General features: G+C 38.8%; 2 protein-coding genes and 1 long non-coding RNA gene across 6 annotated transcripts; 1 reads left to right on the top strand and 2 right to left on the bottom strand.

Moving 5' to 3' along the window:
* Positions 1 to 5,413: 5,413 nt before the first annotated feature.
* On the bottom strand, positions 5,414 to 8,922 carry LOC113833782. The gene is made up of 2 exons (XR_003481906.2): positions 8,218 to 8,922; positions 5,414 to 5,517 (listed from the first exon to the last, which is right to left on the bottom strand). It is a non-coding gene; the product is annotated as an uncharacterized LOC113833782 (long non-coding RNA).
* A 453-nt stretch (positions 8,923 to 9,375) lies between these two features.
* On the bottom strand, positions 9,376 to 22,795 carry Rbis (ribosomal biogenesis factor). 4 transcript variants are annotated; one of them, XM_027398740.2, is made up of 4 exons: positions 22,661 to 22,795; positions 21,124 to 21,240; positions 19,126 to 19,242; positions 9,376 to 9,759 (listed from the first exon to the last, which is right to left on the bottom strand). In XM_027398740.2, exons 2-4 carry the CDS (start codon positions 21,235 to 21,237, stop codon positions 9,667 to 9,669), a joined length of 324 nt encoding a protein of 107 aa, XP_027254541.1. In that variant the 5' UTR covers positions 21,238 to 21,240; positions 22,661 to 22,795; the 3' UTR covers positions 9,376 to 9,666. The 4 variants fall into 4 exon arrangements, with proteins under 4 accessions (XP_027254541.1, XP_035295877.1, XP_027254542.1 ...); XM_035439986.1 differs by lacking the exon at positions 9,376 to 9,759 and adding an exon at positions 18,743 to 18,876; XM_027398741.2 differs by lacking the exon at positions 9,376 to 9,759 and adding an exon at positions 18,743 to 18,867.
* E2f5 (E2F transcription factor 5) lies at positions 10,240 to 18,759 on the top strand. The gene is made up of 8 exons (XM_035439398.1): positions 10,240 to 10,303; positions 10,879 to 11,068; positions 11,870 to 12,031; positions 14,083 to 14,126; positions 14,915 to 14,979; positions 15,842 to 16,109; positions 17,557 to 17,601; positions 18,056 to 18,759. The coding sequence occupies exons 1-8, from the start codon at positions 10,240 to 10,242 to the stop codon at positions 18,163 to 18,165; spliced, it is 948 nt and encodes a 315-aa protein (XP_035295289.1). The 3' UTR covers positions 18,166 to 18,759.
* Positions 22,796 to 24,851: the final 2,056 nt, after the last annotated feature.

Raw genomic sequence — 24,851 nt, 5'->3', positions numbered from 1 at the left:
GCCCTCACCGGCGGGTAGCCGCGCGGCCCTGGCCACAAAGGAGCACCCTGAGTGCGGTGGCCAAGGCCCAAATACCCAGGAATTCGCGCTTTGCTCGGGACTCACTCAGGGTTGGTTTGCTGTTGGGAAACTGATGCCTTTAACGAGTTGCTCTGTAGGACTTTATTACTGTTTGAAGAACTTTAGTGCCAGTTCTTCCGAATGAAAGGAAAACGAGTAAACTCCCACACGTCCCCACTAAAATAGTTTTTAGAAGAGGAAACTCTTCATCGACAGTTAAGCAAGTGAGATTGCGTTTGTTGGCTTAATTTGGAATCTTACGGGTTTCTAGATGTGAGATAGCGGATGCGCGGAGAGTTTTGTCACTTCCAGAATAAGCGGTGGAACTGTTTAGTAAACTTTATCTGGTTTTCAAAGAATGTTTGTTTCTTTCTTTGCTACGGTTCAGCTTTTTTTCAAACGGTTGTCTAAAGCTGTTAAGTTATACAGTGATTTAACCGTTCCTGGCAGGACTTGGAAGGATTCTTCGGCGCAGAAGGGAAAAAGGGGTATGTGATCATGTGAATAAAAATTCGGCCAATACACTGGGGTTGAGGAAGAGCCAATAATAACTTTCAAAAACAAGCAAAATTGCTTAAGAGTCTACAATCACAGCGGATCGCCTCAGTTGACTCCTTTGCCTTGCTGTACTGGGAAAACTCGCAGCACCCAGGGACTAAGTACCATGCCACCTTCCTGGCTTGAAGCCATTACCATCCTCATTTCTGTGTCCCAGGCAATGGTAATAGTGTCTGAATTGGAGAAGCCTGTCTTCCAGAACTCTCCTGCTGAGTGTCCTCCCCTTGGTGGCCCAGTGGGAGGCAATGGCTTGTTGGCACTGGGATTACCCCCCTCTTTTCCTGAGTGTAGATGCCAGTGGGTGTCTGTTCTTTTTTGGACATGTTATTCCTTAGAAGTTTTTTTTTGTGTGTGCCACTTTTCAAAATTCTTTGTGTTCTCTCTCATATTCTTCCCCCTCCCTCTTTTCTCTCCCCTCAACCGTTTTCCCTCCTTAAAAGTACTTTAATGGGCATGTACAGTATTCCAATTGTAATGCATTCAAATGGTATGGTTTTCAATTTCACTGGCAGTAATGAGTTCAGCAGAGAAACCCCTGATGTTACAAAACACCCATCATCCATTGAAACCTGCTGTTCAGAATTAAATTCAGCTGTAGCCAGTGAATGTTAGTATTTAAAAAAAAAGAAAAAAAGAAAAAAGGAGAATTCCGGGGCTTTCCGGGTAAAACTGCAGTTTGATGTTTCATCCTGAAACATGCTGAAAACTCCAACATGAACTCTGTCTGCCTTTCCAGACTTTGTTATCTGGCTTCCTTCACCTGTACTGCAGCAAGCTCAGGCATCGAATAGCAGAAGTTTGATATTCAAGAGTCTTATTTTGGTTATCTTGGAGCTATTCTAAAGAAAGGTTCGTAGATTTCTGTAGTAATAAGGGCTAATCACTTACAGAGATCAATGTATTCTGTTTCCTAGATAGAAAAACATTTTATTTTATACATACATTTCATGTATAGAAATACATATAAAATCTTATATATAAAACAACTTACAGTGAGGCATTCCTAGTGATGTTTCTCATAGTACATCATTATGAAATATTAAGATATTCTAATAATACATGTTGAAGGTCTCATACTGATAGTAATAAATTTCTATTTGAGAATTTTAAAACATGTTCTTTATTTTTTTATTCTGAGGAAGGAACATTTTTCTGTATAAGCTATTGATACAGGTTTTGCACATACTTTTTTTTAATTAATAAAGGAATCCAATTTTTGTGAAAATCACAAATATAAAAATATATTCACTTTTTTACCAAATATCCTGAGTGGCCATAAAATATTCAGGACTATGTAGATGGTAAGCCTAATATTTCCAGCCTAATGTGAGCCTGATACACTAAACTTGTGGGTTAGGTCTGCCAAGTGAGATAGGACATTAGAAGCTAGACTTTTCTGTGCTGTACTGCCTTTTTAGTAGTCCTTAAAAATAAACTTGTTTTCATGTGTCTCTGTGCATCATGGATTTCTTTTTGTAAAGAAAAATGGGTGATTTTCCTCCTTTGGCGTAAAAGTTACATGGTAGGCAATGGGCATCTATCTGAAAAGAAAGGCACTGATGGCAGATTCTGTAGAAGTTGATTGAACAAGTGTTTTGTTTTCTGTAGCTTAATAACTGTGAATTGTTAAAAGAGTGTGGATATGTATGCTGAAAATTCCTGGTCAGTATACTTTACAGATGGAAGACTATATTGTATTCGCCATTTTGGTGCCATCTTGAGCTTTGCAAGCATAATCTGGATTTCATATGTTACACATTATGATTACTTAAGTTACAATTACGTGAATGACACCTAAGTATTGGTGTGTTTCTCTCCCAGATCCAGACACATACATAACAAATGACCTAACCAATACACCCTACAAGAGACATACTTCAACCTCAGGCTTTATAGTAGGTAACAAGTTTATTGACATGGTTGGCATAGGGAGGTATATGTGGAATATGGCAAGACTTTGGTGCTTGCTTTAGGATTCTCAGGACAGCACTACTCCTGCAGAACTGAAAGTGGGGTCTGGAGCAGGAGGTATTTGTAGGATCTATGTTCATGTCAGCATTAACTCAAATAGTCAAAAGATGGGCAACTCAGATGTCTTTCATTGGGCAATCAATTGGGGTACCAAGGCTCAATGAGGGGGCTATTCTGCTTTATAAAGACATTCTGACATATACAGTTGAGATGATCCTTGAGACTATATTGAGTAATCAGAAAAATGCTGTATGATTCCTTTTTTTAAATTTTTATTTTATGTATATGCGTGTTTTGCCTGCAATTATGTCTGTTCTGCATGTCTGCCTGGAGCCTGCACAGGCCAGAAGAGAGCATCAGATCCCCTGGAATTGGTGTTACCAATGGTTGAGAGCCATCATGTAGGTCATGGGAAATGAATCTAGGTCCTCTGGAGAGCAGTCAATACTCTTAACAACTGTTGGTCCATCTCTCAAGACCCTGTTTGTTATATGATTTTCAATTGAAGTATTTAAGAGTATTCAGATTCTTAGAAACAAAGCAGGAGAATGTCTGCCAGAGGTATGACAATATAGAACAAAATTTGGATAATGGGGTTATAGACTGAATTGTGTTCCCCCATTTCAAAACCCTTAGTGCCCCACCATCCCGCTCATTAATAGAGAACTACATTTGGAGGTAGTTTCTTAAAAAGAAGCCTGAGTTAAATGACACTATCAGGATGTGCCCTAATTAAATCTCATCAGTTTGCCTGTAACAGCAAATTTGGATACATAGAAGAAGCAACAGGGCAGTCCACACATAAAGACAGTGTGAGAACACAGCAAGAGAGGAGAGATGGGATGTGAAGACAGGCGTGGGACAGGGGTGCCAAATAAGAACAGATTAAATATGGCAGATGTCACAGTGAAACCTTAGTATGCCAGCCAGAACAATAATTATATAAAAGGACTTTCAAACTATACAATTGATGGATGCAGGCAACAATCTCTAGATTTCAATTTATAGATTTCAGAGGATCACTATGATTTTCCTAGTTACATAGACACTATCAAATACCTTTTTTCTTTTTTGATTATTCTTTGGTGACTTGTGTAAGAAAAATAGAAATGAACTTTTCTTTTTAAAAGCTCATACAGAGTTTATTAAAAATAGCATGAGAAAAATGTTCAAGACTTATATATTTCAAAATACATAAGTACAGTAGCAGCCAGTAGCTAAACACAGTATGTTTAGGTTCAGTTTCTTTGGGGCAGAGCTGTGCAAATAAATGGTGCTGCTTCAGGAGGGGGCCCTCTGCTCTTAGAGTCAGCAATTCTTTGGTATTTCATTTCCTTGTTGATTTATGGCCCCTACAGACCCATTGAAAACAGAGAGGCCTCTCCCAGGAATTTTCTTTTTTGTCCTCACCTTAAGTACTCTAGTTTCTTCACAGGTTTATAGCATTTTAACATCTCTAGGGCAAATGACCCTCTCCCTTTTTTGTGTGCTAGGAATTTAACCTAAGGATTTGCATGTTTGGCAAGTGTTGTCAGTTTCCCAATTACTCTTGTTTTCTAAGACTTATTTACTTTATTTGTACTGTTGTTTTGCCTCACCTCTATCTATGTGTACCAACTGCATGCAGTGCCAGTATAATTCAAAAAAGAAGTGGTTGGATCCCTTAGAACTGGAGTTACCCATGCTTATGAGCCTCCATGTGGGGGCTAGGAACCAAACCCAGATCCTCTGAAAAAGCAACGTTGCTTTTAACAGCCCCTATAGGTTGATGTTTTAACAACATTTTATGGGATTTTATCTACACAGGCATAGACTTAAATATGTGTGAGTTTTTTTTTATTTTTCAGTAAGCAAATACATGGAAATTAAAATTTCTTCTCTGCCATTTTTATCTACTTGTTATGGTGTTGTGCCCAAACTCTGAACCCCAAAATCACTAAGAGACCCATTCCAATGCAAAAGCAAAGAGTCTTTTATTGTTTAACGAGTTAACCCCGTTAACTCAGGCCCTATCATGGAGGCTGACAAGAGAAGGATCCCAAGAAACATCGAGGTGGGGAATTTATTTTGTAGAGCAAGGGGGGTGTCTATAGGTACGCAACAGTCTCAGGATTGGTGGGCTTCTGGGCTTGGGTGATCTGTCCTGTGTTGATTGGTTAATTGGTTGTTATGGCCTATAGGTGTTTGTTATGCTCTGCACGGCTCTGATACTCCACTTTTACCATAAAGCACTCCAAGGGCCGGCCAGCTAACTTCTGATTGGTTGGTTCCTTGCTACATGGAGTGTATCTGACTTAGTGACTAGGGCAGCTCCTGCAAGGTCAGCACATGTGCAGAGTCAGGGGCCTTTGTCTTGCTAGGTCTTTTCCTCAGCCTGTCATGGCTGCTAAAGCTGGAGGCTGGGTGAGGGTCTGATCCCTTCAATGGAACCTATAGTAAAGCTTTACTTGAATTCCCTGTTCAGTAATACACTAAATTCATATGCCCAAATTAATGGAAAGTCTTTTAAGTTGTATAAAATATTTTGATAGTTTTGTTGCATGACTATAGGACTAATGTCAAATGCTGACCATATTCTTTAGCTTTCTGGGCTTCTCTATAAAATGAGAACACCTGCTTTGCAGAATTATTATGAGCTTTGCATTAGGTAACATCTGTAAAGTCCTCAGTCAGCCTATTGCTTTAGGTTAAAATCAAGCATTTTACATGTTAATTAAAATGAGCTGTGCTTGAAATTAGGTAATAAGAAAATGGATCAGCATAAAATGTCATGTGTCTTAAGGTTTCTATTGTTGTAAAGTGACACCATGACCACGGCAACTCTTACAAAGGAAAACATTTAATTGAGGTGGTCCATTATCATGATGGGACATGGCAGCATAGAGGCAGACATGGTGCTGCTGGAGAGGTAGCCGAGAGTTTTACATCCTGTACAGACAACAGTAAGTAGTATAAGACACTGGGCAGTATGAGACCTCAAAGCCTGCCTACACAGTGACTCGCTTCCTCCAACAAGACCACACCTAATCCACAAGGCCACAACTCCTAATAGTGCCATTCCCTTGCGGGCCATTTTCTTTCAAACCACCACACCACGTGCCACATCTGAAGTGTTTTTTATTCTCATTAAAATGTTTTTGGATCATCTTAGTGCATCACTTGAAATCCTTCCCCCCTTAATACTTTTGAGATTTATTCTTCCTTTCTTTATGTGTCTGTGTGTGTGTGTGTGTGGGTGTCTGCCCTGTTTATTCAGATGCTTGTAGAGATTAGAAGAGGGCATTCTGAGTTGCTCCACATGGGTGGTGGATATTGAACTCAGGTCCACCAGCACTCTTTAACTGGAGCCATTACTTCAGCCACCCTTGACCTTGGTGGAATTTCTTTGGTTTTATGTAGTGTTGCTGTTAACACTACTTTGATTTTTGGATCCCGACTCCTATTTAACGTAAATCTCTAAATCCCAGTGACCAGAGTATTGAATGCTTACATGTTAACTGTTGTGACCTTGAAGAGAATAAAGAACTTGCTTTGAAGGATAGGAAGTCTGTCTTTCGAATGCAACATTGTGGCATTTAGATCCTGCCTCATTGGTCCTAGTTCATAGTTCAATTGGCTTGCTCACTTAGTAACAGGTTGCCAAGCCTGAATATTGTTCTGTCTGTAGACAGTGTTTGCCTCCCGTTTGTGAGAGAAAACATGTAATACTTAGAGGGAAAGATAATTTTGCTTATTTTTATCATAAACTGGTTATGTAATAGATGCAACTTTAATGGCTTTCTTTATAATTTTGGGTTTTTTTGTTTTTGTTTTGGCTATCAAGTCCCACAATAGAAAACTGCAATCTTTTAAAAATAAACTTGATACCCCATCTACCAGCCACAGTTGAAAGCTTGGAATGAGGGTGGTGATTCTGATCCAGGCCTACCTTCTTGGTATATCTGAGCAGTTCCAGGGCTGTAGAAAAATGCAGTGATGTTGCATGTAGTTGTTTGAGTGAGAATGCCCCCATAGACTCAAATATTTTAACACTTGAGCCCTAGTTGGTGGTACTGTTTGGAAAGTTTAGGGGGAGTGGTCTTGCTGGAGGAAGTACATTACTATGGGAAGTGAAAGGTTCAGACATTAATGCTGACCTGCTTGTACCTCTTTAAGAGACAGACCCTGCCCCTGACAACGGGTGGGGCACGCAAAATAACATGCCTTGTCACTTGTTATGCATTATAGATCTTCATGAGGACTCTGCGCATGTGTGAAGCCTCAGTGTGCATGATTGGCTTTCCCTTAAAAGTTCTGTACCTCTCTCCGTTCTCTCTGTCTCTCTTCTGTTTCCAGTGGTTGACCACAAATTATTCTCTCTTACTCTCTGCCCTGCTCTGTTCTTCCATTTCTCTCTCTTCCCCTCTTGTTCTCCTGCCCCATAATAAACTTTGTTTAATGTGCTCTCTCTGGTTCACATTCCATCTCCATCTCTCGACTTGTAATTTAAGCAAAATAACAACAGGAAGTATGAGAGTAAAAGGCCTCTGCTATTTTGTGCTGTATTTCAAGATGTGAGCCCTGAGCTTTGTGCTCTAGCCAATGTGCCTGTCTGCTGCCAAACATCCCTGCCATGATGGACTCTTAGCACTTTGTAGCCATAAGCCAAAATAAACTCTTCCTTAAGTTGCTTTGGTCATGGTGTTTTATCACAGCATCAGAAAAATATCTAATATATTGAGTCTCCTTTAAATTCGTAACTGTGGGAAGGTAAGGCCTACAACACATGACCACAAACTTTGAGAGGCAGTAGTACTGTTTACACTCCTGTATTATCCACTATTTTATGTCAGTATTTCACTTTCTCTTCTCCTACCCCAAAACTGATGAGAAAATCAGATCAGGAAGGAAACATCTGCTCTGTTTTGTTTACTGATGAAACTATTTGCACTCAGCCCAGTGCTGAACTTAAGTTCCTAATATGCCTTCCCTCTCGTTCATAATAGTCTCCTAAATGACTGTACTTTCTTCCTTCTGTGTTGTTAACTACCTCTCTATGTTTGCCAGATCATTCCTATCAGCATACTTACAGGTTAAAATAACACTTACTTTTGAAAGAAAAAAGGGAAAGAGAAAGAAAAAAAAAAAACTCATACTCCTACAGATACTGCCTACTATCATGGTTCCTCATTACAGCATGACACTTCAGAGATGTTGCCTATGATAGCTTTCCTTCTGTTCCTCCATGAGATCCCTCTTCTGCCAAAATTAGTTCTATCCAAGATAACCGGTGATCTCGGAAACTTGCCTCACTGCGGTGCATGCAAGTTCAGCCTCTTCCTTACACTCTTTTCCTTTGGATAACTTGATTCCCTCATTCACGCCCTGATGTGTTAGTGTCAGGTTGCTCTTTATTTCTCACGCCCTTTGTTCCCTTGCTAGGTGGATCTTGTGCATTCCAACTGTTCCTGAGATGTCTGCCTCCTGAGGACAATCAAATTGATGTCTAGCTTGTGCCTCCCTTATAGTTTTGTTGTCGTCTTGTGGCCTACATTTTCATGTCTAGTGATCCTTTGGCTGTCACAGTCTCCAGGGTTACGTTCCTGACTTCCATTGCTTCAAACATAATCCTACAGTGGTGTTCCTCACCTGCATGAAGTTCAAGTCAAAAACTCTCTGGTTGAGCCAAGGAGATGACTTAGTATATAAAGGCACTTGTTGTCAGACCTGTGGAAGAACACCAACATTACAAAATTGTCCTTGCCTACATGCATGAACTGTGGCACACACACCCCACCCTCCAATAAATAATAATATTAAGAAACAAACAAAAACCCCGAGTGATCCTTGGCTGCTCTCTCCTGGGAACTGTTGCTTGCAAAGCCTTCAGATTATACCCAGATTCTTTCTCACCACTGGTCATCACCTCCTCAGTTTACTCCATCTGTATTCCTCCTTTTAAAGGATAATTGCCATTCCTTTCTCATTGATCTCCTTTCTTCTGTTTTCTTCTCAACAAGATTCTCCTTATAGCAAACAGGACATTTTCAAACATGAAGTCAAATCACCTTTGTGCTCAAAGCTGCCTAGTAACTTTCCAGGTCACTGGAATTAAAATCTGAAACCTTCACAATGAATGACCCAGGTCTTCTGTCTCTCCTAGTGATATCAGAAACCACACCCCTCCATGAATGCTCAAACATGTGCTGAACAAGAAGGGCACCAAAAGATATGCCAGAGTGGACAGGGAAAAGCCCACAAGGCCTCAGCCCTACACAAAGAACTATAGACAACTGAAGAAAGTTGGGAGCAGGAGAGGTGGTCCTCCCTAGGGAGAGTGAGCACACCAATTGATTGTCCAGTACCAAGTGGTCAGCTCTGAACAGGTTATATTTAGAAATATATATATATATATATAAATATATATATATATAATATTAGTATATATTTCTTTATATGCATATATGCATTCAATAAGTGAATAAAGAGGTCATGAATTTGAAGACAAGTGGGACGGGTATATGGGAGGGTTTGGAGGGAAGAAAAGAGACAAGAAAGGAAGAAATATAATTACAATCTCAAAAATTAAAAAAAAAAAAAAACAAAAAACAGCTTTTGTGGTCTGGATCCTATGTGTACAGCGAAACACCAGATACCAGAAGCTGTTGCTATGGCTATGAGTGATGTGGTGTATGTATGTCTACATAGTTACTGAAAACACAGAACCATACTGAAAACACAGAACCATTGCTGGCAGGACTCCAGGTTACTTGTTGAGACCCTTTTCAGAGAGAAGCAAGAACATTCTTAATTTGGATTTTTTTTTTTAATGGCTACTTTGCAATAGACTGCTGCTCTTCAGAATAAACTCAAACCCAAGAACAAATCCTTGAAGGAAAGTTAGATGGTAAAGATGCTACCGATTACTGCTAGACCATGGCTAGTCCCAGTTCTGTTTAGCTTTTGATTCTCTAGTCTAGTAATTTCTGGAGACTAGATTGTAGATATTGGAGTCTTAGAGTCTAGACAATTCCAGTTCAGAGCTGAGGATACTAAAAAGCATATTGCTCCCATCGATGCACATCCTGTTCTCCTGGTCTATTGTTGGAGGCACAAGTTCCATTCAGAAAGACTGGGATGTGAGGCATCTTGGTGGGTATTTTTGTCAATTTTCACAAGAAGAGATACCACCTGCGAAGAGAGAACCTCAGTGAAGAAAGTTCCTCTATCAGACTTGACTGTAAGCAAATCTGTAGAGCATTTTCTGGAATAATGATTGATGTAGGAGGTCCAGACCATTGTGGGTGGTGCCACTCTTAGGCTGGGTGGTCCTGGGTTGTATAAGAAAGCAGGCTGAAGCTGTGAGTAATACCTCATAAGCAGCAATCCTCCATGGTCTCTGCTTCAGTTCATACCATGACATCCCTCAATAATTAACTGTGATTGGGACATAATAGTATATAATAAACCCTTTCCTCCCCGTTGCTTTTGGTGATGGTGTCTTATCACAACAGTAGAAAGCCTAGTGAAGACAGGTGGGTGAGTTAAGCAAGAAGTGTTGACCCACAATAGCTGGTAACCATGTCTTAGGCTGCTAAATCATATTTGTTAATTTAAACAATGTGCTGGAAATTGTCAGGAGGGCCACTTAACTACTTTTTCGTTAGTACCATGAATTGTGTAGTGGGACCCTACATTCATGATACAGGCTATTGGCTCAGAAAACAGCTATTAGGTAACCTCTTTTCTGAAGTTCTTTCCAAGTAGAGAGATGATCTATGTGGTGTTCTTCATGTTTATCCGGTTCATAACATGTTGATATTTGTGTTACTCTTACCTTCTAGACTAGGAAACAAACCACCATGTTTTTTCAAAATCATTGCTAGAACCACCACTATGTTAGATATTTTTATTTCTTGTTGATTTAATACTGTTGGGGTAGAATAATTCATCCATTTAATAAAGCTTTAAAAATGCAGATCATTATTAAACAGATTTATAATTTATGCATATAACTGACTCCCCTTACTCCTTAATTGCCAAAAGGCCCAGATACATAAGAATAAAGCTGTCTTTTGATGAGAATTAGGAAGTGACAAAGATTAACAATTAGTATTTCCTCCTTAGCTTAGTCCATAAGGTGACTAAAAACTACTATTGTGTTGTTTTATCTTGGGGCCCTTATATTGTGACCATATTTTTTTCTTCTCACCAACATCTGCTAGTGTTTAGATGGAATAATTTCTCTGGTATTTGCAAAGTATAGAAGATGCTTCAAATATATCTGTCTAATGTTTTCAAGATATTGAGTAGGTCATATTTGGGATTGGACTCTGTCCCTGACTTTAAAATATACACTGTGCTTTCTTTGTTCTCTTTATCCTAAACAGGCTGCAGATACTTTGGCTGTGAGGCAAAAGCGAAGAATTTATGATATCACCAATGTCTTAGAAGGAATTGATCTAATTGAAAAAAAATCAAAGAACAGTATCCAGTGGAAGTAAGTCACAAACCCTATCCCAAGCCAATACTAGATAGAAATGGAAGTTCAATTCTTTCTTTCTCCCAAATGCTCAATATAAGCTGGCTAATCACACCAGACGTCTCTTCCTCCAGACAGGCTCTCCTATCCTGCCTGTCTGTCCATTATGTGCTGAATGACTCCTTGCTCTCTCCACTGTTTCATGTATTAGCTATGACATGATTGTGTGCTGCTTTTTCTTAGAAGTTTACAGTTAACTTTACCAGCACCTCACTGTATATCAAGAGACTTTTAAATTTAAGTGTTTAGCTTTGATGTAGTTTTGGCATCTCGGTACTAGCTTGGCCTTCCAGGTGATAAAAAGCCATTCTAGCACATACCAAGAATTTCCAAAACATGCTTCTTGTTATTAATTTTGTTGTTGTTGTTATTTGAAAGTGTTTTTGGTTTTTTAATTTGTTTTTTTAAGACTTACTTTTTATGTATATTGGTATTCTGCCTGCATGTATGTCTGTGTGAAGATGCCAGATTCCTTGGAACTGAAGTTACAGACAATTGTAAGCTATGTGGGTGCTGGGTCCTCTAAAAGAGCAGCCAGTGCTCTTAACTGCTGAGCCATCTCTATAGGTCCCTGCCAGCAAATTTTCCAAGCAAGTGTGTTTAGAGCTTTAATGTTTAAATTTTGTAAACATTTTAATGTGTGGTTATCAGAAGAGTGTAAACTCATCTTGATTAATGTTATAAGTCAGTTTTATTACTATAAAAATTAAATGATAGTAAATGGATATCTTATCCTGTATTTATTCTCATGGTTTTAAGGGGCGTAGGTGCTGGCTGTAATACTAAAGAAGTTATAGACAGATTAAAATTACTTAAAGCTGAAATTGAAGATCTAGAATTGAAGGAAAGAGAACTCGACCAGCAGAAATTGTGGCTACAGCAAAGCATCAAAAATGTGATGGAAGATTCCATTAATAACAGATATCCTTCTGAGTAAGTTATACATATTATGTATATATCGCAGAGTGTATATATGCAGTGAGTGCTTCCTTAGTCTCAGATCGGTTATCTGGTGCTAATGTGGTTAAGTTTTACAAGTGAATATAACATTTTATAATTTTCTAATAACTTAGGCTGGTATTTTAAAAGTACTGTCATTTAAGTTGTATAGTATTAACATTCTTGTGTTGTAGTGTGGGGGGGAGAATATGTTCTTTCAGCATACTGACAGGATACAGTATTGTAGCTTAGTACAGGGATCTGAATATTATTGCTAAGTATGTAAAGTGCTTTAAATAATTATGCCCAATTGTAGGGCAGTAAAATCTCAGCAGCTTTCAGTTTTGAAAAATTAGAGTTTAAAGGAGTACCACGTTTATAGTCCTTGATACTTCTGCCTAATACTAACCTAAGAATGCTTTCTCCTACTACATAGAGGGATATTAATGATGCAGGCCCTGTGTTCCTTATACATCACTGTCTATGTTTAAAGACCTTGGAGTTTTCTTTTGTGTGTTTGTTTACCTGTACTTTTACATAAACTTTTAGATTTTTCCCCACCTCACAGAAAATTTGAGTAATGTATATAATGCATTCATCATGTTGTCTTACTTGTTACTTTTGTGTAGGGGTCAGAGCTCCATAATCATGTGAGAACAATGGGAATTTTCAAGCTGTGTCCTGTGGAACCCGAAGATTCAGAAACCAATGAAGTAATCTAGAATTTGTTTTACAAGATTTTGGCCATGCACAAGTCTCTATGACTATACATATACTATATAGCTTACATAGTTGTGATATTTTGATGTGTTAAAAATGTTTCTTTCTGGGAAAATACTGCCCTGGAGTTAGCCAATTCTTAGAAATGGCAAGGGCTCAGCCAGGAATGGAGTTGTAGCATGAATTATAATTGTTCTTAATAATAAAAAATCTCAGAGTCAGATATTGGGGTTAATGCTGAAGATCAGAGGATCAAAGTGGCCAGCCACTGGAGAGTTCTTACCTCTACCAATGCTCAGACCAAATGGGCAATCCTGTCCTTAGACTGCCTCCTCAGACTGCACTGCTCCTCAGACTGCACTTCTCTTCAGACTACATCTCTCTCTTGTCTCCTCCCGCCTAATATTCCTCTCTCCACTCAGCCATATCACTCCTGTCTCTATCTCATTAGTGCTAGGATTAAAGGTGTGTCACTCCAAGTGCTGGGATCATCTTTGTGTCAACTGTTTCTCTTTTAGACTGGATCAATTTCCTGTTGCTCAGGGTGGCCTTGTACTAACAGAGATCTGTCTCCTTCAGTGCTGGGATTAAAGGTGTGTATCACCACTGCTTGGCCTCTATGGCTGACGTGAGCTAGCTTTGCACTCTGATCTTCAGACAAGCTTTATTAGATCATAAACAAAATATCACCACAACCTCCATGTGGCCCACACACCCAGGAGGCAATATTCCTCTGATTTCTTCATCCCAGGGCCAGGAAAAGGCAACCTGGGATCCTATAGGAAAGAGTTGGTCGAAATTACTCAAACTGACCAATTCGGAAGGGTTTCCCTTTCCCCACTTTGCTTTTCAAAGCAAAGACCCAAACAAAGATTCTGGACTAATGCTTTCTCCTGCCTTCTAAACACACTGTTCTATTTCCCATGTGGCCTGTGACACTTTTGTCTCTAGGAGCTGAGTGTAATATATTTATTTTCCAGAGCCCCCCCTCCCTTTCTATGGCTATGCAACTTATAAAAAGATTAGCAGTTACCTAAGAAAATGCAGCCTGTATAGCCACTCCCCACTCGGTGATGATGCTCTTTCCCATCTATTCTCTATGTGTACTCACCCCTAGTGTAAAAGTTCTCAGATGTCACAAGCCAGAAGGGCTACTTATTAGAGCAAACGTTGAAACTCTGCCTACAGATCTTTTAATTGTCTTTGTCTTTCTAAAAGCCATGTTGCAGCACCTTCAATTTCAATTTGGACTTCAGGTTATTAAGTATGTAGTCCTTGATATAAATGTTGTTCCTTAACTCATAAGACAGTACGTTTTCCTATGTAACTCATGAAGACATCTGCAATTGCTTTCATGGTGAGTACTGTCAGCCTTTTCTTACATTCTTCCATTTGTCTGTTTGTTTGGTTTTTTAAGACACAGTTTCTCTATGTAGCCCTCGCTGTCCTGGAACTCACTCTGTAGACCAGGCTGGCCGGTAACTTACAGATCCACCTGCCACTGCCTTCCAAGTGCTAGAATTAAGCCCTGAGCCACCACACTCTTCCTTTGAACAACCTGTTGACTGTAGTTTCTCACAATTGCCCGTACACTCAGCCTCTCAGTATTTTCAGGAGTTGTGAATATTTTTGTCTTTCTCTGTGGTGTTGCATTGATAGGCTGTTTACATTTCTGTTTTCATGGGACTAACCTTTTTCACAGCTTTTACTTTATATGTGAGAGGGCACAGGAGCCAAGGGAAGAGGAACTTAAATCAGCAGGATTTAGCAGCCTTTTCAAGGTCACAGGAGCATAGGAACTTGAAACATAAGCATTGTTTCATGAAACCATGTGTAACAGGTACTAGTCACAGGTGGAACCCAGGGAACTCGTGAGGAAAGTTAGATGAATTTGTTTTATAATCAGGAATCTTATTCCTAATCCTGTTCCATTCTCTGCTTCCCATATTTAATGCTTGAAATGACAATGTGGATGAGATTATTTCCAAAGTTATAACAAAATTCTGTGCATTTATATTATGCATGTTGACTAAAAGGGTAGTGTGTATTGCCCACATAGAGTAATCAATTTGCCAAATTCGTTTTTAATATAAACTGAATTTCCATGTAAAGACTGTTGAAAAAATATATATTTTATTTTGCCAGGTGATACACTGTTGGCCATTCAGGCACCTTCTGGTACACAGCTCGAAGTACCTATTCCAGAAATGGTATGTAGCATAGCCTTCGTAAGTAAAGAAATAGATCTACTGTCTCAAGAGAGACAAATGCATTTTCTTGAACTAAACAAGAACAAATAGTGTGAACACTTGAGTTATTGATATTAAGATATATATCTGAAAGCACTGATACCTGAATTTGGGTTTCTTCAATACTTTGGTAAAAGTATCTGAATGAATCTGTACTCCCCTTCTCCCCTATATTCCAAGAATTTAGGAATTTATATTATATTTTAGAGCTTCAAAAGACAAATTACCTTTTGGAAAAGGAAGAATTTTATATCTATGTAGGATATCAGTCATGTCTTTTGATTAATAGATGGAAAAGTTTTGGTTTGTGAAATTTGTAAACTCAAACAAGATGTTGAGATTTGGTAGCTTACTCCAAAGATTGGAAGTTCATTCGTGTGGAGACTTTGTAGAACATGACTGACCATGAACAGGTATCATTATAGACAATGAAATGGATGGTGGCGTGTGTATGCAGTAATCATCCCAGCATGTGAGAGGCTGAGTTTTGAAACCAATCTGGACTACATAGTGAAAGTCTATCAAGTAAAGATGAGAGTGAGAGATGGGAAAGAAGTGGAAAGGACAGGACAGAATGATTGTTTAGAATCTGCAAATACCTTTTTAATGAAAGCCATTTTAGCAAAGTTTACCTTTTAGGGGCAAGTGGCTTACAGACTTCAGTATTTCATTCTACTTGGTCTTTCCTCCTATGTTGCAACTCAGTGGCTTTGTCATGTGAGTTTAGTTGTTAGATCCTAATGACTTTGTCTGTCTTTGTTTTCATGTTTCAAGTTAGCTAGAAGTGGTAATACTCATTTGTTTATACCCAATAACTTCAAAGGGTCAGAATGGACAAAAGAAATACCACATAAATTTAAAGAGTCACTCAGGACCTATCCATGTGCTGCTTATAAATAAAGAGTCCAGTTCATCTAAGCCGGTGGTTTTTCCTGTTCCCCCACCTGATGACCTCACACAGCCTTCCTCTCAGTCCTTAACATCAGTGACTCCACAGAAATCTACCATGGCTGCTCAGAACCTGCCTGAGCAGCAAGTTTCTGAAAGAAGCCAGAATTTCCAGCAGACACCAGCTACAGAAATATCTTCAGGTTGGTAGAAAGCCTTTGATCTAAAAATTTCAGGTGAAAATATGAATACTACATGAAACAGATCGGAGACAAAATAAGGTTATTTGATGTTTTAATTTAGTATCCTCTATATTCTATATGCCTATCACTAGAATAGGTACTATGCGGAAAATTGTAAAGTAGATCCTGTCTTTCTATATTGGTAGACATAATATGTGTATGCATGTGTATATGCACTTTGAAAGAAAGAACCCATAGGAATACTTACCAGTTATATCACAGTCAGCAGTTTTATGTGTACTCCCACCACAGGCAATTTCAAGCTACCAACCTGAATCACTGAACTATTACTAATATTGGCCAGGGTGTCTTATGAAATACACATTCAAATAGATGTATTTATATATGCACATAAAATCAGTTAAAATGTTTAGACTACATAGAACTTTTGTTTCTGAGCAAATACAGAAGTCACTGTGGATAGTAAAAGCTGTATTATAATTTGTATTGGTTGCTAATGGGATATATGTATTTCTACTTTGAAATTTCTAATTACTAATTAACAGTGAAGCTAGATTTTAATTGGGACATGGGTTGGTTTTTAACTTTGTGTTGCATATATACATCTCACTAGCTGGGCATTAGTGATTTACACCTTTAATCCCAGCACTCAGGAGGCAGAGGCAGGTGGATTTCTGTGAGTTGGAAGCCAGCCTGGTCTACAGAGCGAGTGCCAGGACAGATAGGCTCTAAAGCAATATAGAGAAACCCTGTCTCAAAAAACCAAATACATAAATAATATAATATAGCTGAAGAGATGCACAAGACAAAGAATAGTCCTTAAGATAGTACTAATAATTTCAGTTTAATTGGGATACATGAAATAAACTATAAGCTTTAGCTAAAACCCAATTGGTAGAATTGAGTACTTTCTGTGTACCATTTGCTATAGTGAGAGAAATTACTTGAGGCCACATTAGAGGTTTGGAATATCAAATGAAAATGCTAGCTAATAAACCAGATTTGTATGGAGGAAAGTAAAAGTTAGTTGTGCAGTGGTGAGCATGAGGGTAGGGTGACTTGGAAACTGTTCTTTTGGGAAGCAGAGGGTGGCAAGTCTGAAGAGATGTTTGCAGTCACCACAGCTGAGACAATGTAAGACTAGAATAGGGTGCCACCAGGGGGATAGGAAAGAGAAGTAATGAGCAGATAGGAGAAATGTTGTTTGAAGCAAAGCAAGTAAATTTCGATGTAGAAGATATGGAGACAATGAAGTGTAAGTGAGCAGACTCAGTGTTAGATTGTTTGAGAAGAATGGGGAGTCTTTTCCTCTGTATCTTCAGTTTACAAGTTTAAAGGGAATGCCAAGAAAGTAGGTACTCAAGAAATTGTCTTTCCATGATGATCTAGTGATATGACTACCACTGTTGAAATGTAATTGCCTCTATCACATTTATGTTTTCAACAGGATCTATTAGTGGAGACATTATTGATGAACTGATGTCTTCTGATGGTAAGTGGTTGATGATTTTACTGCTGGATATACATCACTATTCTAGAGGGTAAATGCCATGTGACTGGAGATTACAGTAGGCATTTTTTAGAATTTATATTTACTTGCATTTTAAAGGAAAGAACCCAGAAGGAATACTTTTATTGAAAACTATTCACATACTAGCCCAGAAGTAATTGAATAGTGTGTCACAGTCAAGTTTTGTATGTGCTCCCATCACAGGCAATTTCAAGCTGTCCACCAGAATCACTGAACTTTTTACTAACATAAGCTAGGGTGTCATATGAAATGTATGAATTAATTATTAAAAACCTATTATTTGTAGTATGCTAATTAATAATTCCTCTGGGAATTATTTGTGTATGTTTTGGATTCAGAATTGTGAGAAATTTTATGGTAATCTTCATAACTCATGTAGAACAACTGTAACAGTGAATTTGTTTTTCCTTTGCAGTGTTTCCTCTCTTACGGCTTTCTCCTACCCCAGCTGATGACTACAACTTTAATTTAGATGATAATGAAGGAGTCTGTGATTTGTTTGATGTTCAGATACTAAATTATTAGATTCCATGGAAACTTGGGACTGTTATCTACCTCTAACTATAACATTTTAGAATTCTTAATAACCTGAGTATTTAAAATTATGAATGTAACACCATTTTAGTTCACTGATTCTGAAATGTTCTTTCCTAACATTTTATTTTTTACTTCACAAAACTTGAGAGGGCTCTGACTGCTTCAGGGGAAATGATGAACTGTCTACCAGCATGCCCCTCCAGTGATTTTATTCAGTTTCTTTCAATGCTGAATTCTGCTGTAGCTTCCTCTCCTGAGAGGAAAGTTAAAGCAGACTTCAGGTCATCATGAAACATTGCCCAAAAGATCACTTATTTGTCTTTACCTTTTTACTGCCACAAAGTTATTTCTGTGTGTCCTTCAAACAGACATTCACTGCCACATATAAAGTGAAGGACATCACTGTTGAGTGAACAGATTTTGTGAAGTGCCTTCTGTTTTAGCACTTTAATTCTATCAGTTTGTTGACTTCTGACATTCTACTTTCCTAGAGTATAGGAAAGATCTGTTTATGTAGTTTGTTTTTAAAATGTGCCAATGCCTGTACATTAACAAGATCAAAAAATAAAGTTGTATAAAACATTCAATTTATTGATCTTTGGGGGAATATGATATACTGTCACTGTATTACAATTGAGCCATTAGTCTTGTAGCTTCATCAACATTAGCTGGTTCATTTTCGTGATGCTGCTGAGGAATCAAAGGGGGAAAACATTTACAAAAACAACAAAACCAAAAGCTTAAGTAACAGCAAACTAAGCCACCCTGAAAACAAATTGTTACCTGGTTTAATTCTAGGTAACAATACAATACCTTTGGAAATATAATAAATTCTATATTCAGATTTAGTGTTTGAGCCTGAATATGACTTAAAGTGCTATCTATATACACCAAAATGCCAAATATGCCTTCAATATATCAATCAAAGCAACTAATTTTTCTACTTACCAGCTCTTTCTGCATAGATTTAAGAGAAAGGCTTTTTGAAAAATTTGCAAGTTCTTTCTGTATATTTACAAAAGCTGTGTTCATTCTGTTGACTTTTTCATCATTCATAATGTTTATCTGTTACAAGCAAAAAAGAATTATATTATCTGTTAGCTATTAAAGTACTGGTCTGTCTAGATGTCTTAGCAGGTAAAGGCATTTGCTGTACAATCCTGGCAGCCTAAATTATATCCTGAACACATGCTCTTTGATCTCAGACACCTGCTCTTACACATGTCATGCATGTGGTACACATAATTTTTTAAAAGTTTTTTTTTTTTTTAAAGAAAAAGTCTATAAATTCTTGACCTTACCAAACTGATAATTCACACAAAAAATACTGCTGTCTTATTAGGAAATTTAGTCAGAAAGTTTGGATTTTTAAAAGTAACTATTATATGAATTTGCCTCATACTTAAGATTTTGAAATAAACAGATCAAAATATGTGATCTGGGACTGGACAAGTGGCTCAGGGGACCCAACTTCAGTGTTCAGCAACCACCTGTGATTTACAACTACCTCTAACTCCATTCCTAGGAGATCTGACACCCTCTTGACTCTGCAGGCCTACATAGAAGTGACATATGATACACAAACACATTAAAAAAAAAACGTATGCGACCAATCCTGACTATGGTGTTTAATCTCATTTACAAAATAAGAAACCTGGATCAAATGCTTTTATTCCTTTCAAACAGTAAACTCTTGAGCCCTTTTCTGGTCACCTCCTAAGGAATGTGCAGTATAGCCCTCTTGAGTCTAAGCCAAGAGAAGAAATGGTGTATTCAATGCTGCTACCAGTGCCTCCTCAAAAGCCCTTGGCTCCTTTGTACCACATTCTTCATGAGAACACTAGTTCTCCCTATTATCACCCAGAAACACCACAATTACCTGATTTGTCAAGAGTTCCAAAACTTTGACCTCTCTATGTATGGACTTACACTGAGTTCAACAAATCTAGTCAAATGGCCTCTTTATCCCAAGGTCCTGATCTGCAGGATTCTAGGCAATGGACCTCTACCCTCTACTCCCATAAGACACCTTCTTGCAGTCCACTTGTTCAAGTCACGTAACGTTCACTCAAAAACCTTTTGCAATCCTCATAGTCCACCTTATCTCTACAGTAACATAGATTCCACTATCACTCAGTCACTTCTTTAGATGCTTTTCTTTATCTTTCCTTGACAAAATTTGCTCAGTAACCTGGGTAAGTTGACCCATTGTGAGTCCAGATGTTAAGCTGACTAAAGTCCTAAGTGGCTGACTGGCTTGATTAAATTCACTGTCATAAATTTTAATCTATCATTTACATAAATTAAATAAAGCCACTTGCTGAAGAAATTATTTGATACTAACTACAATAGGCTTCCTACTTAGAAATGCCCTTTCTCTGATCCTATCAGCTTGTGTAAAAGTTCTAGTATCTTACAGCTCAAGAAAATAATCCCCACTCTATAGTTAATTATCAGCTCTTTTTCATTCAGGTCTCTGCAACTACAGAGAAAACCCCATGGAAAACTCACTCCAAACACCTGTCTTACCCCACTGTAATTTCTTTATATTTATGAAATCACAAATCTTTAGAAAGTATATCCCAGTTCTTGTGAGAGAGATGACAACAATTACATCTTGGAGAGCTATTTTGGTTTATATGTATGTGTGTGCACCTACATAAATTTATGTGCATGCAGGGAGCCACAGAGACCAGAAAAGGATATGGGATGGACACCCTAGAGTTAGTTGTGAGCCCCCATGGGGTGCTTGGAACTCAACCTTGGTCCTTTGCAAAAGTAGTAAATGTTCTTAATTGCTAAGTCATCATTCCAGTACCTTGAGGGCAGCTCCTTCAAGATGAGTGCCTTTTGTGAAGGGCTGAAGTTACTGTTTACTAGCAAATGTACTTGGAAACTAATGAACAACGGACTTTGTTACTTAGGACAGAATACTTAGAGACTCACCTTCTTAAGATTAGTAGTAACTGGTTTTGCTTTGTTTTTAGCCTTGAAGGTTTTTTGGCTGGCTATGTGAAATACATTCCTGGACTTCTGTCCTTTAAATTTGTTCTTGGCCATTGTCTAGAAAAGAAAGGGATTCAGTTAAACTGCTTATATTTTGAGCCACAAATAATTTAAATGTTTAAGTCCATCTTAGTTCTGATTATTTTAAAAGTTGCTATATAAATGCTTGTCTTCCACTCCTACACATTTTGCTGAATGAATGAGGCACACACATCTCATTCTTTTCCTGTGTTCCCAGCACCAGCCCTGAGACACGTAGGTAATATTGGTAGAATTTGGTACTGTCCACATACACTGACAACAACTTTTTCTCTACTGCATCTTACAGTAGTAACTGGCAACAATTCTGTAAGTTCACACACTAATATACTACCCTGTTTCCTATTATCTATTAGTTACTGATGACTTGTTGATTTCTCCCTTCTTGCTCTACTTTCTTCTCTCTAGTACTCCCCATCAAAAACATTCCTTAATCTTGTACTTCTACCTCCGTCAGGCCTTTCAACAACTTCCCTGATATTTCTGTACAAATGGTTTTTACCCTGAAGCCTTGTTTTCTTTGTTCAGGCAAAATACAGATTTAAGCCTATAACTTCTTTTAAATCGTTTAAGAATTCACCTAAAGGACAATTATTTAAATATTAATAATTAACATTTATTGAGCTTTTACTGTATATACAGTCACTGGACTAATGTTTTATGTTATTTAACTCCGTTATTCCTCACCACAATCCTTTGTGGTAAGTACTGTTATTCTCACTTTAAAGGTATATATTTTTTTAATGATGGAGTTGGACATGATTTGATGGTTTGTTGTTGTTTGTTCCTTAAAAAAAAAAAAAAAGCCAGGCGGTGGTAGTTGATGCCTTTAATCTCAGCTCTCAGGAGGCAGAGGCAGGCAGATCTCTATAAATTACAGGCCAGCCTGCAGCCAGCGCTACACAAAGAAACCCTGTGTCGAAAAATCCTAAAGAAATAAAATGATAGACACGATTACAGGAGCAAAAGTAAGCAAAAAACTAATTAAACTAATTCATTTAATCAGTTACTAAGTCCGAAGTAATAAAAAATCGGTAAGTATATGAGTACACACACGCAAGTAGACAGATATTTTATACACAGATACTAACAGCGTAAAGCATACGCAGGTAAAGTGTTACAGACTTGCAGGACAAGAGACGCTTGCCAAGCCAGTAACAAAGATTCAAGAAGACCAACAACCTATGAACCCAGGGATTGGGAAAGCTGACTGCTTGCAAACTGTGTTGAAGACAGTTAAAACACGGAGCCTGTCCAGGGGTGGCAGCAAGGTTTCGGGCCTGGGAGGGTGGCTCCATAGCCCACGAGAACCGGGCAGTCCGAGGAGAAGTCGGCAGACCAGAGGCCTCGGAACCGCCTCAGCCAGAAGTCCCACCACGCCCTGCATGGGCCCCAAACAATCCACCCCAGCGCGCCTGAAACCTAGGAAGCTTCTTACCAAACTTTGCAAAATTCACGCGGCTGCTCAGGTTCCCAATGACGCCATCCACAAACTCGAGACACAGGAAGTTCCGGGAAGAAGCAGCCACTTACGTGAGCTCTTTCTAGCGGTAATCCCACCCACTGCGAGGGCCACCCGGAGCGGGGCCACACCCACTACGAAAATCCTGGTTCCGTTTAGCCACGCCTCTCACTCCGTCCTTAGGGCGGAGCTCCACCCCTTCTGCCGCGGCTCCGCCCACCTCGAAGGGGATGGGGAATGCGTCAACCCAGCGCGGTTTTCCGTTTACCCGGCCGCCGTCGACTTCAACACAGGTTTAAGCCGGCACCTGGGGCGAAGTCTCATACCCGGTGAGGTTCCATCCACCTTGGGAGCCCTGCCTCTCTAGCTTCCCGGCATTTGGCCAGGTAGTAGTCGTTTGTTCCACGAGGGGCGAGCCGGGGACGAGAAAGGCAAGGCCGCCGGAGTTCTCCGATCCGGAGAAGCTCGGAGTCACCAGCCGAAGCTGCGGCTATGGGATGTCCGGCAGGTGGCGCTGTGACTACGGGCGGCTTCAGGGCTGGACCAGCATCACACTGAGGAAAAAGTTCGCATTCCTGTTTCAAAAAGAAAATTTCTTACAACACAGCAGATGTACAAGGAATCATTAACAATAATATATATATATAGACATATATATATTATATGCAAACTGAGTTCATGAGGAACTTTTGAGAAAACTCGAGAAGTCCCTTCTCCGTTCTCTGTGGGTCTGCACATTTCGCGTTAGGAGTTTCAGAAAAAAAATTCACATTTTCCAAGAAGCTATTCACATAGCTGTTTCCACATGTTTCCACTTATTTCGTAGATGTCACAGGGAAAGCAGTTTTCAAATAAATGAAATGTTGACATTTATATGTAATTGTGAATCTTAGAAGTATTCTGACAGCTGTTTGCTCTATGCCAAAATAAATCAATGATCCCACTGCCTTCTGCAAGGGATCATTGGGCATCATTCAGGCCCAGAGCTGAAGCCACTTCTGATGGTCCACCACAACTGGCATCATCTCAAGTCCTCCTTGCACCAAATCAGTCCTACATCTGCTTATAGAACGATGATCAATTCTTAAAGTGAATCACTATTTTTATATCATATCTGACACAGAAAAGTAAGGAATAAATTCCGGAAGGAAACACAATTACCTGTTAACACATTTATTTATAGTTTGTATTCTTTCTGAAGATCCACTTCTAAAGTACCTTATAATGCAAATTCAAAATGCCTGTGAAGCTCATAACATATGTGATGATGCCCTTGGATCAGAGCCCTCTGGCCCCAAGCAAGGCAAAAATTAAATAAATAAAAGTCTCCATTGTGTGGGGGTGAAAGTGAAGTCAAAACTAAACCAGAGCTACAGAAAAATCATTAAGTTGTTGTGCAAAACCAGTTATAAATACTGATGCAAATAAGAGGGACATGATTATGTTCCTTAAATGTGAAGTTATTGACATGTTTGTAAAAGACAATGCAACATGTGTAAAAGAATGACATTGCGGTGGTAAAATCTGAAGGCTAGTTTCTAGTCTACAATTGTGACATCCATCAAGAAAATAGCATGCTTATACAAGTAAAAAACAAAAATTATACAAGGTAAGGAGATATTAGTTTCTGTGTTATGTTATACCAGCCAACAATGCAAGCTAGGAAAAGTTCATTTATTTCCCTGTGCCTCCTTTGTAGAAGGCACTTCAGACATTGATTATTTGCTCAGCATCCCTTTCTGGATAACAACTTTTATTACGTTAAGTGGTCCTAGTCAGGTAATGAAGTCCTTCCCTAAGGCATGTTGCTGCTTGGACTAAGTGATGTTTCCTCAGAATGCTGTGAAACTGAAGCTTCAAGTGACCACCCATCCAGCAACTGGGAAGAAAATGAAGGCACCACTAAGGGAAAACAACCAGGCTTTTGGACAATGGCCTGATAGTTCAACTGGTTTAAGTATTGTAACCAGCAAACTCCTGATAATCGTTTGATTTCCTGGATTGAGTCATGGCTGGAAGAACAATCCTCATCTTCACAATTATCAGAGATAAAAGATTACACTGACCAGACCTAACTTAGACCTATATTTTTTTTCTTTTGATCCTGAGTTTTGACTCCCCTACTTAATTCATAGAATTATTGTAGAGAGTTAGTGAACTCTAAAAC

Source organism: Cricetulus griseus, chromosome 2 (assembly GCF_003668045.3).
Source record: "Cricetulus griseus strain 17A/GY chromosome 2, alternate assembly CriGri-PICRH-1.0, whole genome shotgun sequence".
Taxonomy (NCBI): Eukaryota; Metazoa; Chordata; class Mammalia; order Rodentia; family Cricetidae; genus Cricetulus; species Cricetulus griseus.
The sequence above is the reverse complement of the archived record's forward strand: the minus strand, read 5'-3'. Positions and strand labels throughout refer to the sequence as shown.